The sequence below is a fragment of the Dermacentor variabilis genome, chromosome 10, assembly GCF_050947875.1.
Source record: "Dermacentor variabilis isolate Ectoservices chromosome 10, ASM5094787v1, whole genome shotgun sequence".
Lineage (NCBI taxonomy): Eukaryota > Metazoa > Arthropoda > Arachnida > Ixodida > Ixodidae > Dermacentor > Dermacentor variabilis.
Genome location: NC_134577.1, coordinates 147,262 through 163,978, shown reverse-complemented (window position 1 = coordinate 163,978; position 16,717 = coordinate 147,262). Strand labels below are relative to the sequence as shown.

At 46.5% G+C, this 16,717-nt stretch overlaps 2 protein-coding genes across 4 annotated transcripts; one reads left to right on the top strand and one right to left on the bottom strand.

Moving 5' to 3' along the window:
- Positions 1–238: 238 nt before the first annotated feature.
- On the top strand, positions 239–13,483 carry LOC142559706 (putative oxidoreductase ZK1290.5). 2 transcript variants are annotated; one of them, XM_075671267.1, is made up of 5 exons: positions 239–447; positions 588–675; positions 825–1,348; positions 1,407–1,577; positions 13,260–13,483. In XM_075671267.1, exons 2-5 carry the CDS (start codon positions 594–596, stop codon positions 13,419–13,421), a joined length of 939 nt encoding a protein of 312 aa, XP_075527382.1. In that variant the 5' UTR covers positions 239–447; positions 588–593; the 3' UTR covers positions 13,422–13,483. The 2 variants fall into 2 exon arrangements, with proteins under 2 accessions (XP_075527382.1, XP_075527381.1); XM_075671266.1 differs by having other exon boundaries at positions 239–675.
- Positions 13,429–16,685, bottom strand: LOC142559711 (protein SMIM7 homolog). Of its 2 annotated transcripts, XM_075671279.1 has the most exons (5): positions 16,457–16,661; positions 16,326–16,367; positions 13,781–13,830; positions 13,628–13,718; positions 13,484–13,563 (listed from the first exon to the last, which is right to left on the bottom strand). In XM_075671279.1, the coding sequence occupies exons 1-5, from the start codon at positions 16,480–16,482 to the stop codon at positions 13,548–13,550; spliced, it is 225 nt and encodes a 74-aa protein (XP_075527394.1). In that variant the 5' UTR covers positions 16,483–16,661; the 3' UTR covers positions 13,484–13,547. The 2 variants fall into 2 exon arrangements, with proteins under 2 accessions (XP_075527393.1, XP_075527394.1); XM_075671278.1 differs by lacking the exon at positions 13,628–13,718 and having other exon boundaries at positions 13,429–13,563; positions 13,719–13,830; positions 16,457–16,685.
- Positions 16,686–16,717: the final 32 nt, after the last annotated feature.

The window sequence follows — 16,717 nt, the reverse complement described above, 5'->3', positions numbered from 1 at the left end:
TCTACAACTAGGGGCGCTCAACGCGGATAAATATTTGATAAATGAACATATATAACCGAAAAACATAGTTACCATGTCATTTCTTACAAAATAATCAGACAATTGTGTTTATTTCTGTTATTAGGGTATGTGATTTACTACTTGATTAAACGTTTTAGACCTCACTGATGTGCGTTAAGCCAATGGTTAAGCAGACATAAGTTTCGAGATCCCCCCACGTTTTCCCTTTCGCGCCTGCGCACAAACGTCGGGCGATGCCTCAAATGAACGCCTCGTCAGTGAACCTGACTTAGCGGACGGTCCAAAGATTGACTGTGACGAAACTGTGTTTTGTGTTCTTGCTTTCCAATTACTTTCTACGTCTTAATCTGTGGCGTCGGCAAACGCCTGCCCCGAGTCAAAAAGGGATTAGGATAACTTATCATTATTGACGACGCACTGTGAAAGGTACAGCTTCCCTTGTCAAAGTATTATGTTAATTCTGTGGCTGTAGCCATGACTAGAGTCAATCACTGAACATGAGCTATGCAGCTGAACCAAGGCAATCAAGGACTGAACCTAGCCCATGCCGGTGCGCTAAATTTCAGTTTCCAATGAGTGCGCCTCTTGAGTGCAGTTCTATCGACGAGGGCGTTTCTCTCCGCAATGGCATCCGCATGCCCATCCTTGGCTTGGGTGAGTACAAACTTGAAGCTGGTAGGTAGTGCTGAACTTAGCGTCAGAAGTTGGCGGCTGGGCGTGAGTAATTTTTATCGTCCCGACGAGAAACGCGCCCCACGACCTTTGCAACACCTGTCGGCACGTTGCCTTCGTTATCTCCGCAGGTACATCGCACAGTGGCGGGTACTGCCACTCAACTGTGGTATATGCTTTGCGCCACTGTGGATACCGGCTCGTGGACACGGCCAAGCGCTACGGCTGCGAGCAGTATCTAGGTGAGGCTATCGCGGAGAGCGGCGTGCCACGCGAAGAGCTCTTCCTCGCCACGAAACTGTGGCCGCGCGACTACCAGGGCGCTGGGGGCGACGGGCCACGGAATGCGTTCCGGGGATCGTTGGAACGGCTCGCGGTTGACTACCTAGACCTGTACCTGATGCATTGGCCCGAGTGCCCGACTGAGTGCGTGGACCGACAACGCACGCTGGACGACACGTGGCGCCAGCTAGAGCTCCTTTATGATGAGGGTCTGTGCCGCGCCGTGGGCGTCAGCAACTACGAACGAGACGACCTTGAGCGCCTTCTAGACGTGTGCAGCCTGGTGCCGCACGTGAACCAGCTCGAGTTCCATCCACACCATGCGCCTGAGGAACTGCTGCGCTTCTGCGCGAGCCAGGGCATCCTCTTCCAGGCAGGCAGTGGGTGTTCGGGTGTCAGCCCTTTACGCTGAGGCGCTACTGCTACTGCAGGGCTACTCACCACTGGCCAAGGGCCGCCTGCTGGCCGACCCCGTAGTGTGCCGTGTGGCCCAGCACCACCGACGCTCATCCGCCCAGGTGCTGGTGCGATGGTCGCTGCAGAAAGGCGTCGTGGCCATCCCCAAGTCAACGCAGCGGGACCGGGTGCGCGAAAACGCTCAGGTACGCTTTTGGCTAACCTCTGTGCTTTTGCTATTGGATAACAAATCCTTCTGTGCAAGTTGCGACTTCAATTTTGTTGATGTAAATGAGAAACAACAAACCACAGAAAACGGAACCTTGCAGAACTCTTCAGATGGCGGTACTTAATGGAGAATCGCACTCGTTTACACCGAGAAACTGCAGTCTGTTAATAAGAAATGTTCGATCCAAGCAAGAATGTGTGGGTCGAGGTTAAGTTTACAAAGCTTGAAACAGAGAAGGTGATAGGCAACTAAGTGGGAAGCTTTGTGGAAGTTCGGAAAGATGCAGCCACTGGCGAGCCTTCTATCGAATGCAGCAAGAATATCATTTGTAAACGCAATAAATTGCCCCGCATGAAAATTTCTTGTGAAATCCTTGCTGAAAATGGCTAAGGATTGAATTGTTTTCCAGAAAGTTCACTAGATAAAATATTATGCTCGAGCATTTTGCATGGTATGCTAGTCAAGGATATCGTCTTAGTGGCGAACTGGCATCACCGGATTTAAACACTGGCACAACCCAACCATACCTATGTACATTATAGTCATCAGGCAAGGGGTGCAATGATACTGTGAAAAGATGCTTGATACAATTATAGAATATTGAATTTTCATGTTTCTTATAAATTTAGAATCAATAACATCAGCACATGACAATGGTTACAATTTTAATGTTTGCATTAACTTAAGCACGCCAAAAGAATCATTTGCAATAGGGTCCATACATGCATTTGTGCTGGTGCACAGGGGCCAAGTGAATTCAGCTGCTCGAAAGCCCCGAAATCTCATCATTCATAACAATATAGCATTCAGCACAAGGAACAGCTACCTGTTAGCATGAACAAGTGAAACCTCTTTCTTTTTTGTGATGCCGATAACACTCCAAGATTTCTTTGAATTTTGAACTAGCTATGATAAAAAGTATGCTTGGTGTTTAGCTGCATTCTTGAATAACTAAACGGCATGAAGGTGAGATGACCAGTAGCACAGTTTTTAGCTCTGGTAAACCTTTTTTTAATCAAGGATTTTACTGAAACATTAAGCCATGATGGGTGATGCCTACAGAGGATCAACTGTTGTGGTATACAGGGTGTCCTATCATGCACCAAGATTAAAGAATATGCAAATGCCTTGTATCTGGACAGAACCAAAATAATGTTGTTTGCCGTCACTTCAAGATTAACTCCTCAAATAGTATGATTAGATGGAAAGTGTCAATAAGCAAATTCTAAGCAAGAGGAAAAATTCCCGATACATCTTTCTTTTGCTTAATACATGCAAAGTGCCTCGAGCGGCCAGTGCACACAGCCGTACAGGCCTGGCCATTAGAAGTGCTGCCGTATGCGGTCGTAAGTACGCCAAAGGCTGAGGTGGCCTGCAGTAGGGGTGTCATGGAACTCCTCAAGAACTGATGCCCGGAGATGGTGTGGTACAAGTAAAAATTCTTGTCCTTCAGCGCGTAAGCTGCGATGGTAGAGAATGTCATCGCGGAGCACGAACATGTGTAGCGTGGACGCAGAATGTCGAGAATTGAGACGATCGATGAGAACACATAAGCAGTCATCACGTCGTTCAGCGTGGATGTTGTGCACATCAAAAATGGCCAGGACAGTCTACAGGAAATTCAGGGCAGTTGACAGGATGATGGCAGAGGCAGTTGGCGTCCTTGTGCAAACGGCCTGATTTGTATAAAACTGAAAATAATATTCTTAGAGCCCTGGAGCCCATCTACCCAATTGTCCAGTGCGGTCTTTAAATGGACGCTAAAGGGAAAAATGATTTATCAGTAAATTACCGTTCTACAACACCAAAAACAGCACTCTTGCAACGCTAAGACGTTTGGTAAGCCAGAAAAAGCGCAAGAACGAAATACGGGTGGCGACGCCTACTTAAGTTCCCGCACTTGGGGGCTGTGACATCTTGGATTTTGATGGCATCTTCTGGCCTACTAATTATATATAGCGGTACAAATTGACTACATTGTGTTCTAAAGGAACCAAATATTAAACATGGCAAGTTTCAGGAACCTTTATTCAGCCAAGGTGGCCCAAGTGCGAAAACATACTTTGGAATCCCTGACGTCACGCTGATGTACCGGCGCTGGAGTTTCAGTGCGAAATTCAAAGACTGATTCTTGGACCTTCATTTTCTCATCTAATAATCAAACTATCTTTTTGAAATGACTGCCTGCAGGGTTCTCAAACAATGCTTCATTAGTCTAAACTGATTTATTGTTTTGCTTTAGTGTCCCTTTAAGTGGGGAGAGCCAGCACAAGGCGTCGTGATCGGTAACCACGGAAAATGTGCGGCTGTACAAGTCGGGCTGGAATTTGGCAACTGCCCAAACTAATGCCAGCTACTCCTGTTTGGTAATTGAAAAATTCCTGTCGGCGGGTGACAGGAGGCAGCTGGTGTATGCAATTACGCGGTTTGTGTTACACTGCAATTGAACAAGTACAGCCCCAATTCCATGGCCACTGGCATCTGTGAGAAATTCAGTGGCGGCTGGTGGATCATAATGAGCCAGCGATGGAGGAGCCGTGAGCAAGCGTACGAGTGTGGAGAAGGCTTTGTTTTGAGCAAGCTCCATGTGAAAGCAACGTCCTTAACTAAATGGGTGAGTGGGGAGAGTGATTTCGGCGAAATTCTGGATAAAACGACAGAAATGCGAGCATAGTCTAACAAAGCTTCTTACGTATGTGATGGAATACTGAACAGGAAAGTTCTGGACAGCGTGAATCCTGTCAAGGTCGGGTTGAATGTCAGGGGCACTGACAAGATGGCCAAGAATGGTAATTTGATGTCTAAAGTGTCACTTGAATCAGTTCATTTGTAGGCCGGCGCGTTGGAAAATAGCCGTGAAGTAAGGACTCCATCATTCTTTCGAAGGTATCCGGGGCATTGCAAAGGCAGAATGGCATAATCTTGAATTGATAGAGGCAGTCATTTGTTACGAAGGCAGCTTTCTCACAGTCCAGGTTATCTACCGAGATTTACCAATAGTCTGATCGGAGGTCTATCGATGAAAAGTACTTGGCTCCGTGCAAGCAGTCCAAGGCACCAACAATATGTGGCAAGGGCTCGACATCCTCGAGCGTGATTTTGTTGAGGTGTCTGTAATCCCCACAAAAACGCTGCCATCCTTCTTCTTGACAAGGACAACAGGGGATGCCCGCGTACTGCCTGATGGCTCGATAACACCTTTAGTGAACATCTTCGACTTCTCATTGTATCTCTTGTCGTTCAGCATGCGAAACACCGTACAGCCAGCGACATATCGGCTTGGCGTCATCGGTGTAAATGTGATGGGTGACCACTGATGTTTGGCCTAAAGGGCGGCCGTTAAGGTAAAATATGGTGCAGTAGGTTTCCAAGAGACGGCGGAGGCCAGCAGCTTGTGCTAGAAGGTCAGGTGCAATTATCTTCCTAAGTTAGTCTGTGAGAGTCGGTGAATCGGAGGTTCCTGTAGAGGGCGACGGAATTTCGGCCTCAAGAGCTGATATCTCACAATCATTCACGGGTGAGATGTTGCCTAATTATATGCGTCCGGCAACAATTTGAGTCGAACAGTTAAAATTAAGGAAAGGGAGTGAAGTTTGATTGCCTGTAACACCAAGCATGGCATGGGGAACGGCCAAATTTCTTTCAAGCAGTATGTCAGCGGTGGCACATAGTACACAGATGCCATCAGGAGCAGATGGTAACGGCAGTAGAGTAACTTACATTGAGGCGACAGGCGGATTTCTTCGGGAGAGCATAACTGTAGTTGTGTGACTGGTCGACTACAGCAGCCGTGGGGCAGTTCCAAGCTGAATGACACTAGACGCGCACTCAAACAGGGCTGAACGGGACGATAAAAAGTCTAAGCCCAGTATAACGTCATAAGGGCATTGTTCCAAAACAGCAAACAGCTGCTAGGTGCCCCGTGATGCCAGTGTGAGCAGTGCACATACCAAGCACGGTAGGCATTGCTCTGTCGGCGACGCAGAGGGTGCGTGGTGCAGCGGGTGTGAGAATTTTGTTCAGGCCTTGGTGCAATTGGGCACTCATCACTGAAACCTGTGTGCCAGTGTCAATGAGTGCTGCGACACTGACGCCATCAACCAAGACGTCCATCTAGTTTGTTTTGTCGGCAAAGTGATCGGAGAGTTTTGCAGTCGAGTCGTCAATGCAGCGTCACCTCCGGGAGCTGTACCGCTTAGTTTTCCGGAGACTGGCATCGGGGCTGCTGCAGGGACGGTGGGCAACGAGCCTGCCACGATAGAGACCATGGTGGACGAGCTGGTACGGAACGGGACTGGTGACATTGGAACAACGACGAGGGACTGTTCCTCCAAGTAACATGAGCGGCATTGTTTGGCTGTTCTTGTGCCATTGGAGGCTGGTAACAACGCTCGCTCTGTTCTGGGTGATAACTGGTGAATGGCGGTCGCACGGGGGAGGAGATAGTAAAGTTGTTACAGTGGCGAGCAATGCGACTAATGCGCCGGCCGGCAAAACAGATTGGCCGATCGTCTGCAGTTCTCCGCTCGGCTGGATTTTGGTAGTGTGAAGGATACCGCAGACCAGTCTATGGACCTGCAGCCAGAGACAGCTGTGAAGCAGCAACGGCACATGCAGAATGAACTCCCAAGATTAGAGAGTTCCTTGCGGACTATTGCCTGCACAAATGGTGCTGTAGCCAAGTTGTTCAGCTCACTGGGGCGAGAAAGAAGGGCTGCAGGAGCCATGGCTTCAAGTTCTTGCCCACACTATCCACGTCGGGTCCTGTGATGATGATGGTCACTGCACTCCTAGCCTGTTGTCACAAGAGGATGTCACAGCTTGAGGTGATGACCACTGCGGAGCTCTGTTATTGTTTCTCTTGGGTATCCCACACCTTCACCAATTTGTTACGTTGCAGAAGTCACACATAAAGATGTATTTATAATTTATATAAGAGAGGCAACGATGCATAAACAAGGTGGCTCTCGAGACCGATTCCGCCTCCATACGTCAAATCGTCTTCTGACTGGCGCCACTCTTGGTTGCGCCAACCCCCACCGGGGTGGGGGTTGTGGGGACGGCATGCATAAATGGCGCCAAGAATGTAGGTGGCAAAAAGTTCGGGACTTAGGCAGAGCATCTTGCCACTGCCCGATCCCTTGACACCAGACTGCCATAGCCAGTAGCCTAACTGCAGTTCACCTACCCCTTTGTAACACGTGCTGCTGAAAGCCAATCCCAGGGTGTCTACCAAGTTGACATTTCCAAATTCCCTGAGTTTTCCAGGTTTTCCCTGAGTGCCTTTGCGAAATTCCCTGAGTGATGCAGAACTATGTTTTATGTCAAGACGGGCGGGAACCATATCACCAGATGCTGTCACTCTTTAATAAGCATATGAAAAAAATTTTTTTAAAAGAACCGACTTAATCCAATTTGAATACTAAGTAGTGTTTATATCATAAGAAGCCAACAAACACTGACATTAAGGACAACATAGCGAAAATTACTTGTGCTTCATAAATGAAATAAAGAAACGATAAATTAATGGAAATTAAATGGATGAAAAAACAACAAAAAAACAACCGAACCCACAACCTTCGCGAAATGCGAAGGTTGTGGGTTCGGTTCCCACCTGCGGCAAGTTGTTTTTCATCCACTTTAATTTCCATTAATTTATCGTTTCTTTACTTCATTTATTAAGCACAAGTAATTTCCCCTATGTTGTCCTTGGTGTCAGTGTTTGTTGGCTTCTTATGATATGACTAATAAAAATTGAGCCCCTCGGTTAACTCTCCTTCTTCTCGTTTATTACATAACGAGGGTCTCGAATCCGGCAACATTGATGCCTTCAGGTAGCATATGTGGGTTTATTGACCAGTTGCCTTCACCCAAAACGATCACGTTCTCGTGACGCCTGCGGCAAAAAGGACGTTCCACGTCCGCCGCCAAGGTCTGTGAGTGGTGACGCTGGCTAACACTCCCAGGGTTCTACTAGGGCACATGAATACCCAAGAAAGTGGATGGGAAAACAGCGCTGCGGTAGCTCAATTGGTAGAGCATCGCACGCGAAATGCGAAGGCTGTGGGTTCGGTTACCACCTGCGGCAAGTTGTTTTTTCATCCATTTTAATTTCCATTAATTTATCTTTTCTTTATTTCATTTATTAAGCACAAGTAATTTCCCCTATGTTGTCCTTGGTGTCAGTGTTTGTTGGCTTCTTATGATATGACTAATAAAAATCGAGCCGCTCGGTTAACCCTTCAAGTAGTGTTTATGTTATTCAAAAAAGGAATAGAAGGTAGGGGTTAGTAAAATGCTCAGCAAATAAAGTGCCTTCGAAAGACATTGCAAATCGAGTCAGACATTCTCAAATACAAATAAAAAGGAGCTGCATAGAGAAGCAAATATTTTCGAATATGAGCTATTTATACCAACTGATGGCAAGCTCAGTGGTATGAGGCCCGAATTTTGTCACAATTCAGTCTCTCTCTCAACAGCTCGTAAGTCAACCTCAACTGTCCTGACATACTCTCAGCCAGCACATGACGCCTCAGTGTTGTTTCACAGCTTTAAAGAATTTATTTTGGTTTGTATGAGGGACATCTGCATCTCGGCGTCAGCCAAGAGTGTTTTTTGAGCTCAGGGTCCTTCAAAGAAGCGCTCGCATACTTCATTCCCCGTTCATTCCACAATGCATCTATCCTTTCTCTTCTCATGCTCCTTTTGTCGCGCGTTCGCACTACGGACCATTTGAAGCATACTCATGGTCAGTTTACAGTCAACGTCCAATTTTTCGGACCCCCTAGGGGCCGCGAAAACTTCCGAAAAATCAGGCAGTCCGACAAAATAAATGCATGTCTTTTACTGTTCTTAAGGGCTCAAATCGACACAGGCACGTCTGGAAAAGCTCGGAATGCCTGTCAGTACACTTATTAGGCATAGCGGTGCTCCTACTATGACAGGAGAGGGCGGGCGCACGCGTGTAAAATTAAGGAATACATACTGTGTCCCGTGACAATTGCCCCTTCCTACGCTTGTTAAGCTTCACAGCAATACTTTTGCGAATGCTTCACCGCGTCACACCACTGTACTGAGGCGAAACTAACTTTCTGGAACCAGCATTATGGAACGCGCGGTGCTTTCCGAGCTTCGAAGCCAAAATTATTGCTGACAGCGGAGAAATGAAGAAACACGGCATCGAACGGCAAGAAGCTTAATGGCGAACTTCGAAACAGCTAGGCGTAGCGTTGCCGCAGTGTTGGCTACGGCTGCCAGCGGATCTGCGTGCGATAGCGCCGGTTCGAGGCGGCGAGGTAATTAAAATGGCAGCGGTGGTGGCTTTGATTATTGCCGTTTCGGACCTGCGGTCATGCAGAACGTCCGGAAAATCGGACGGCAAGGAGTTCTTGCGTCCGAAATTTCAGACGTTCTGATAAATTGACTCTATGGGTACGTGGTGGTGCCGCGAAGCCGTCCAAATTATCGGGAATCCGGAAAGTCGGCCGTTGACTCTACACTGGCAACTCCTCCAGCCGACGACGGGGCGTCAAAAACGATTCGTTACGATTCCTGTCTGTTACTCGAGCCAGCATTACGGCGACTTTCGACCCTTTCAATAAAATTACAGCTAATTTTCCCTGTTAGATGCACAAATTCCCTGAGTTTTTCCCTGAGAATTCCAGGTTTTCCCGGTTTGTAGACACCCTGAATCCTAACAAAATGTCTCCGCAGTCTTCACAACAGCTGGGTGTCAGGAGATGGATCATTTTCAAATCAGAGCTGCTAACCCTTATTTTACGGCAAACTACGGATGCCATAATTTTTACATAGGCTTTGAACACAGAAAGCAGTCCTGCATCAGACTGTCTGCCTCATACCTTCCCGAGTGTGATCAAATAATGATACGAGTCACGTGACGAAGATTACAATACCACGATCGCAAGTTCCCTCCATACATCTTCAAGCAAGTTGGATAGCAGGTCACCGAAAGTGAGTGAGACTTGCATCGTGCGATACTAACGAACTATAGCTCAAACGTTCATTCCTGTATTTTATGTGCAGAACAACATATCATGTGCACAATGCAGGAAGCGCCATTGAGTAGCAGGCAACTTGCAAAATACTATGCACCCTCTTCCCTACGTAGTCATGGCCGAACCACTCACTAGATGATCTGGTGAGAAAACAATGCTTAAAACAAACCTGGGCTGCAACAGGTCTCTTTTTGCTCTTTGCCTTTCTTTTTCTGTGTCAAGTAATGATTGAAGGAAATGCCAATCCTTTTGCTGTTAATGAAAAACAGATTGCGCATTTTATAGACCATTGCAAAAATCCTAACTTGCTGTCTTGCCTGACTGCTGGGCATTTTATTTATTTTATTTCATTTCATTCGTACTGCCAATCGCAATGGGGATTTTAGCTCTTCTCCACAGACACCCTCTAAGTGCGGTCTCTCAATGGAAGGAGTCTGAGTGCAACGAATTTATAATTTCTGGGAAAATTCGTTGGCCTCATGGTTCCCAACCCCATACCTAGCCGCTGAGACGAAATGTATTGTTGCCATTCAAGCACTTCTGGGCTACTAAGCATAGTTAAAAACTCGAGAGACCCAACTTCAGATCCACCTGTCATTCATTCCTCTTACTCCTCGTTCTTGCCAATCTGCACACCAGCTCATGTGGTTGACCAGGGCGCTGTGAAAGATACGCCGCAGGTGCCCCTCTCCTTTCAGCAGCAAGTGATGGTGGCAGGTTTGATCCTCTCAAGAGCAACCGTGTCCTCACACATATTCTGCAGTATAGTAAACTGGTGTTCTGAACACGTGACCACTGGGAAGGGGCCGTCATATTGAGTTTGAAGAGGATGACAAGGCCAGTCAATATGGATGAAAACAAGAGGATGTTTGCAAGCTTGAGGACAGGAAAACATTGCGTGGACTGGTGTGAGCAGAAGTCGATGAAGGACGCAATGTTTGCATGAAAGGCCGTAGACACCGAAAGAAAGACCCTCGTTTAGCAGCAATAGGCAGCATGGGATAGGCGGTGACGAGATCACCCACCAAGTGTAGGGTGCAGCCGTAAACCATCTCGGCTACTGAGTAGGAGAGTTCTGGTTGGAGGTTAGATCGAAGGCCAAGCAGTACGATGGGTAGGTCTGAAATCCAATCGTCAACACGAGGCTGAGCAGTAAGCGCGGCTTTCTACTGGTGCTGCAGCCTCTTGACAATGCCGTTGGATGCTGGGTGACATGCATTTGTACAAGTGTCCACACAGCCCACATGATGTTAGGAAGATGCTGGACAGCACACCAAAACAGCTGATCCATATAGACTGGAAAGCTTGGGCAACTGTCCCCGCCGTGATGCATGGTATGGGAGCCGCTTCAGGCCACTGGGTGCACCGATCAATACACCTAAGCCTGTACTTATAACCACCGAATGGTGGCAAAGGTCCAACAATGTCCATATGAATGGTGTCGAGGCGTGCGACGGGGAGGGGACCACATGGTGGTGTAAAATGCCGCGTTAACTGTCCAAAGTGCTGCTGATACCAGCAACGTGGCCATGACTGTGAAGAGAAGCTGTAGAAGGACGGTGGGAAGGTCTTGGTGAATGATATAGTCATCGCCCAAAACGTTGTCTCCGAAGTATATCACTGAGGTGTCGTCGTCCCGTGTTGTGAGGTTGCTTGCCACATCTGCAAGACGTTGAATGTCTGTTCGAATCTCGGCGATTCATCTTGCTTTGATGAGGTAGGTTTTGAAGTGGGGGGGGGGGGGGGGAAATCGGTTGGTCAGCAAAGCTACTGCAAGGGTGGAAGAAGTGTGCCACTCGGAACTTGCAGCAGCTATGGATAGCTGGGAAGACACTATTTCGCATACCTTGTTGGCGAGGGTGGCCAGCGCAGACAGGTTCAGCTCCGATAGTGATGCCAAAACCATCTGAACCTTGGGTGGCAGGCGCTAAATAAACAGTTCCTTTAGTAGACTGTTGTCGAAACATGAAACCCAAGTGCTGAGAAGTGCTTGCATTTGTCCGAGTTGACCTGGACGGCAATCACCAAGCTCGGTTGACGATAGCAGCACTTACAGCCGCTTCCGTTCGGGAATAGCCATGCGCTCAAGGATGGCCTTCTTCAGCATATCGTATGGAGTCCGGCATGGTGGTGCAGTTAGGATGTCACACACTTTGACGGCGAGGTCATAGGGCAGGGTGCCAAGTAGGTAGCTATACCTTGCTTGCTGTGATGCTAGAGACCTGAAAATGGACCTCCACCTGAAAATTCACAGGGATTGTGGCGCGAAATACGTTTCGTGACAAGGGGACAGAAAAAAAGACAGTGAAGTGCCGAACTACCAACTTTTTAATGACAGCCTGAGAAACAAATAAAAAATCTTCTGCGCATGCAAAAAGAGCCAAGGTGTGATGTAGCACTAGATGGCCATGATAGCATATTGCCTGAGAAACAAAGAAAAAACAACTTCCGAGCGCGCAAAGAGAGCGAAGGTTTGACGTAGAACTACGTGGTCATGATAGCATATTTTCAAAAAAAGTGCATTTCAGCAGAATGTTTTCTTCGTATTAAGAATGCGAATTAAAAGGATGAGTAAGCAAAGTAGGATGACTAAGCGAAGGAGACTAAACAAATTAAGGGGGGGGGGGGTGTACATCATGTGCCTATCTTTAATGCATTTGCACTTGGGCTTTCACCTTCAAGTTGTTTTGGGGATAACATAAGAGACGCTGTGAATCTTTTTCCAACGCCCAAGCGTTTGCTTTGCTCGTGCCTTTGGAGACTTAGTGGTTATGGGCAAATCAGTGCTGTGACAAATGAAAGCAAATAAGATATTGCAAGAAACATAAAAGAAAATGGAGGCATTTCCTACAGCAGTCTGGCAATATAAGGAACTTCCATTTAGAGACGCTTTAAAGAAAACCACAGTGTCAAAATTAATCCGCAGTCGGCCACTACGTAGTGCCTCATAATCCGATTAGTTTTGGCACATACAGCCCCATAATTCAATTAAAGTTTAATACTTCTGCCATGGTATGATGTGCCATGTGAGGCAATGACAATGCTCCACCCTCTCAAAGGTTATCAAATATGGTGTACAACAACGCTTCAAGCAAACACCTTCCCCTCTGTGTTCTGTGCGCTACACAGAGAAACCAGCAGTGGTGTACGTAAGGTAGCGTTTAACGTCAACTCACCACTCTCGTGTTGCACTAAACGTTGACGAAATTAAACATTTGCAGCCAACATCACCGCTAATCATTGTCAAAGCAAACAGCACAGAAAGCTTCGCTTACATAGATTCCCACAGTGCGTGGGATCTGCGTAATGTACGCTATAACAAAGCCTGAGCAGTTAAAACCATGAAGAGCTGGGTGAATTATGGTTCAGATAACAAAATTTACATATTGTCTTAAATTTGGCATATGTGCTGTGCTAGCAGAAAACATTAACCTACTCACATAGGAAATCACAAGAGTGAAGGATTCATGTGCTTTGCAACACTTATCTAAATTTTCTGCATTGCTGACAAAAGTGTATCTGCCTGGTGCTAGTCTTTATTTTTCCACGTATCTGGTGCCACTCCTTTGTGTTTGTCTTAAATGTCTGTAGTGCTGTTCTTGCTTTGAGGCTGGAGCAGCTTGTGAATGCAGCAAATCATGCAGGTATTTGACTTTGAGCTGAGCCCAGACGACATGGCTGCCTTGGGGACACTTAATTGTGGGCAGCGTTACATTGAGAGAGCAGGCGTGCAGTCCAAGATTGATTCACTCCTTCCGGATGGCTACAAGCTGGCTGGACGACTCAGCCTGCGCAACTACAGCTGAGCTGTTGCAATGCACTGCCATGTGCACATCATAATAAATATTGTGCTTTGTCACATGTGAAATGTGCTGTCCAAAGACTTTTATTCATCAACACATTCCATTTTCCTGTTGCAGCGTTTGGTTTCATCAGGAACTGAAGAACCTGAAAAAGCAAGTGCACCAGTCATAAGTTTGCAAGTCTACTGTCCTCTTGAGGGCTCACTCACACCAACATAAGGAACATCACTAGGATGTTCCAGAGACCAATCAAAGCCCTGAAGTAGCGAATGGTGCCAAGGAGATTGCAGATCTTCCTACCTGAAAGGAGAGATGGTGATGCAACATGCTGCCAATCAATACCTTGTGCAAATGAATCATACCAGCTGTCATCTCCATTTTCTCTATGAATCCTTCATCCCGAGAAGTTGGCCTGCAAATTGCAATGGAAGTAGCTGCTTATGCTGCCAACAAGAAATATTTGGCAATGAAAAACCCTACAGAATGTGCAGTTAGTGTAAAAAATACGATCATGGAGCACTGCGTTGCACAGTAGTAAGTTCACTTGCAGCATGGCATGCTCTGAAATCCATTTGCACATGGGAATTCAGTTTCAGACATGTAGCAGCTGACAAAACCTTGTTCCATGGTATAGTCTTTCTGTATGCATTTCACGTCAGTGCAGTTAATAAACAGCTCTGTACTGGCTGAAAAACTCTCACTGTTGCTTACACCAGAAATCTATACACTGTACAATAGTTTTCCAATGCTATACTTTACCCCTTCTAAGCTATTTGGTCAGTGTAGGTGTCTAGGTGCACCGAGGGCCGATAGTGTTGGTTGTGCTATAGTATAGCACTTATATGATTGTGCGTCACCTGCATTCACGAAGTGAAACGTCACTAACTTTTTTCTGTGTTTCGCACTTCAATCAGCCTCATTTCACACCCAGTTCATGTGCGCTAACACCCAAAAGCTTGCAAACCATGACCAATTTTCTTTTTTTTTTGCCTGCTGCTCTGGTGCTGTGTGCCACAATGTGCCATGCACATGAAGTAGCAGGGTGTAATTTCACTTGTACTTCAAGGATAACAATCTTCACGATACATGGCTAACAATGCTTAGAAAGGGCAATGAACCAAAGTTGGGTTTCCAGCAAGCACTTCCGAGAAGGCAACTTTGCACACTAATAGGAATGCAAATGTTCAGTCAGTAACGGTGCGTTCGATCAAAAAAATCTGAAGAAGTTTCTGATCAGGAAAAAAAATGCACGAAAGTGTATATACTTAGTTTTGCAAATCGTACATTCGTCCCACCATATGTGGTCTGTCCATGATGAAAAGCTCTCCATATGCTTGAAAGGTGACATGTCTGACGGATTGGCAACCAACACTCCCACTCCGCCCCACCCCCCTTCCCCCGCGGAGCCGCTGGACCCAGGGAACGGAAGACATCCCTAATGCTTTCGTTATGTGTGATGTGCAGCTACATATAGCTAATAAACCAGCAAACATTCTGGAACTTAGGATTTGCCACAGATAATTTCTTAAGAGGAAGGTTTAGCTCGGGTGCTCATACCTAAATACATGTAAAAGGAGAATTCGTTTTTCTCGCCAACCACTGCACCAAACTTGGTGAACTTTGTTGCATTTAAACAAAAAACTTAATATGGTGGTGAACCTAAAACGGACAAAATAGACATGTTACACACAGTGGCGTAGCAACGGGTGGGTGTTGCATACGTCTGAAGACACCCGAAAATTGTCGATATCCTCGCCTTCCTCGACAACACCCGAGGGGGGGGGGGGGGGGCGTTGACAGAAGAGCTATCGGCCCCGGGTTCCAGACGACCTAGCTACGCCACTGGTTACACATGAATCTCAACAAATATAATGTGTAAATATAGCTTTTGCAGAACCCTCCTACATAACGTAATAATTTGACGTAATATATAAATTGACACAACGAGTTTGTCTGCTTTGAATGATCTAATGGATGCCCTTTACAGAACCGCGATACCTGTTCTTGGCGGAGAGCTATCAATTTGTAAACGAGCTTACATTAATTCTTTAAACAAAATACAGGCCCGAAATCGAAATTCCGCTTCCAACAGTCACTAGAATTTAACTCTCTCTCAAATGCAAGAACTTTCATTAAAATCGCTCCAGGCGTTATCTCAGAAAAGCGTTTTTGCGTTTTACATTATTTGAATAGGCCGCGTCGAAGTTGGGCCCGAGCTAGAGCTTCCTCTTGAGAAGCAACGTTCCGAACGACAAACGGGCTTTCGAGATTTATAAAAAGTAACTTTATGCTCAAAAAAAAAAAGCAAAGATGCGACGTAACTTCTTTCCGTAGTACAAAATACAAAAGTTCCACTCGAGTTCGGCAGTTCAACGCCATAGCCACCGGGCTACTGCAGTGGGTACAAAAGTTCCACTACTTCGCCGTTTCCGAGTTTTGTAAAACATTATTACTCTAACAACGTTTCTAAGGCTGTATAGCACAAATCTCGTTTACTGTGCCGAACATAACTCTACCGGCACAATTTTCAAACGTAGGGGCAGTTACCTACGTACGCAGTCTTGCATAAACCGTGTTCACGGTACCGAACATAACGCCACCAACACAATTTATAAAAGAAGGGGCAGTTGCCTACATGCGCAGAACAGATTGGCGATACATGGTTTGTGCCACGTACTGCTGCCAGCCTACCAGTGTTCGGCATTCTCCATCGATCAACAGCAACGCTGATCAACAGTGGGTGAAAAAGAAAAACGTAACTGTAGCTAACATTTCGACACGGGGTTTTGTCTTCGTCTCGCCAATAATTGCCCCTTTACATCTAAATTCGTCTATCGTGTACTCTAGAAGATCTATCTGTAGGAAAGTAAGGTCACGTTTGCCTTAGGAACCCTGAATGACACTTACAGCTTAAAGTTTATAACGGCACCGGCGTTCAGCAGCAACGTTCTGTAAAATAAAGAAAAAAGAAGACGTAAAAGAAAGAATCTTGCTAGCTTAAAAACGTGAGTAGTTTCATTACTGCAGTCGCCGCTTACCCGAAGAGAATTATATCTGAGAGCATACCGCTACGGCGATCTTGACGAGCGTTGAACCGCAGTTTCCTTACTGCCGACTGCTAGCTTTCACATACAACTACTAATTTGCTATACTTGCATCAGCACTCACGCACAAAATAAACACGGTAACGCTAACTAGAGTACTGCTGGAATACGGCCATTGCAATGTTAGTTGGCAGCTAGGGTGGCGCCACGCTCCCCCTCCTCCTCTGTCTTCCGCATTGGATTGGCGCGGCTCGC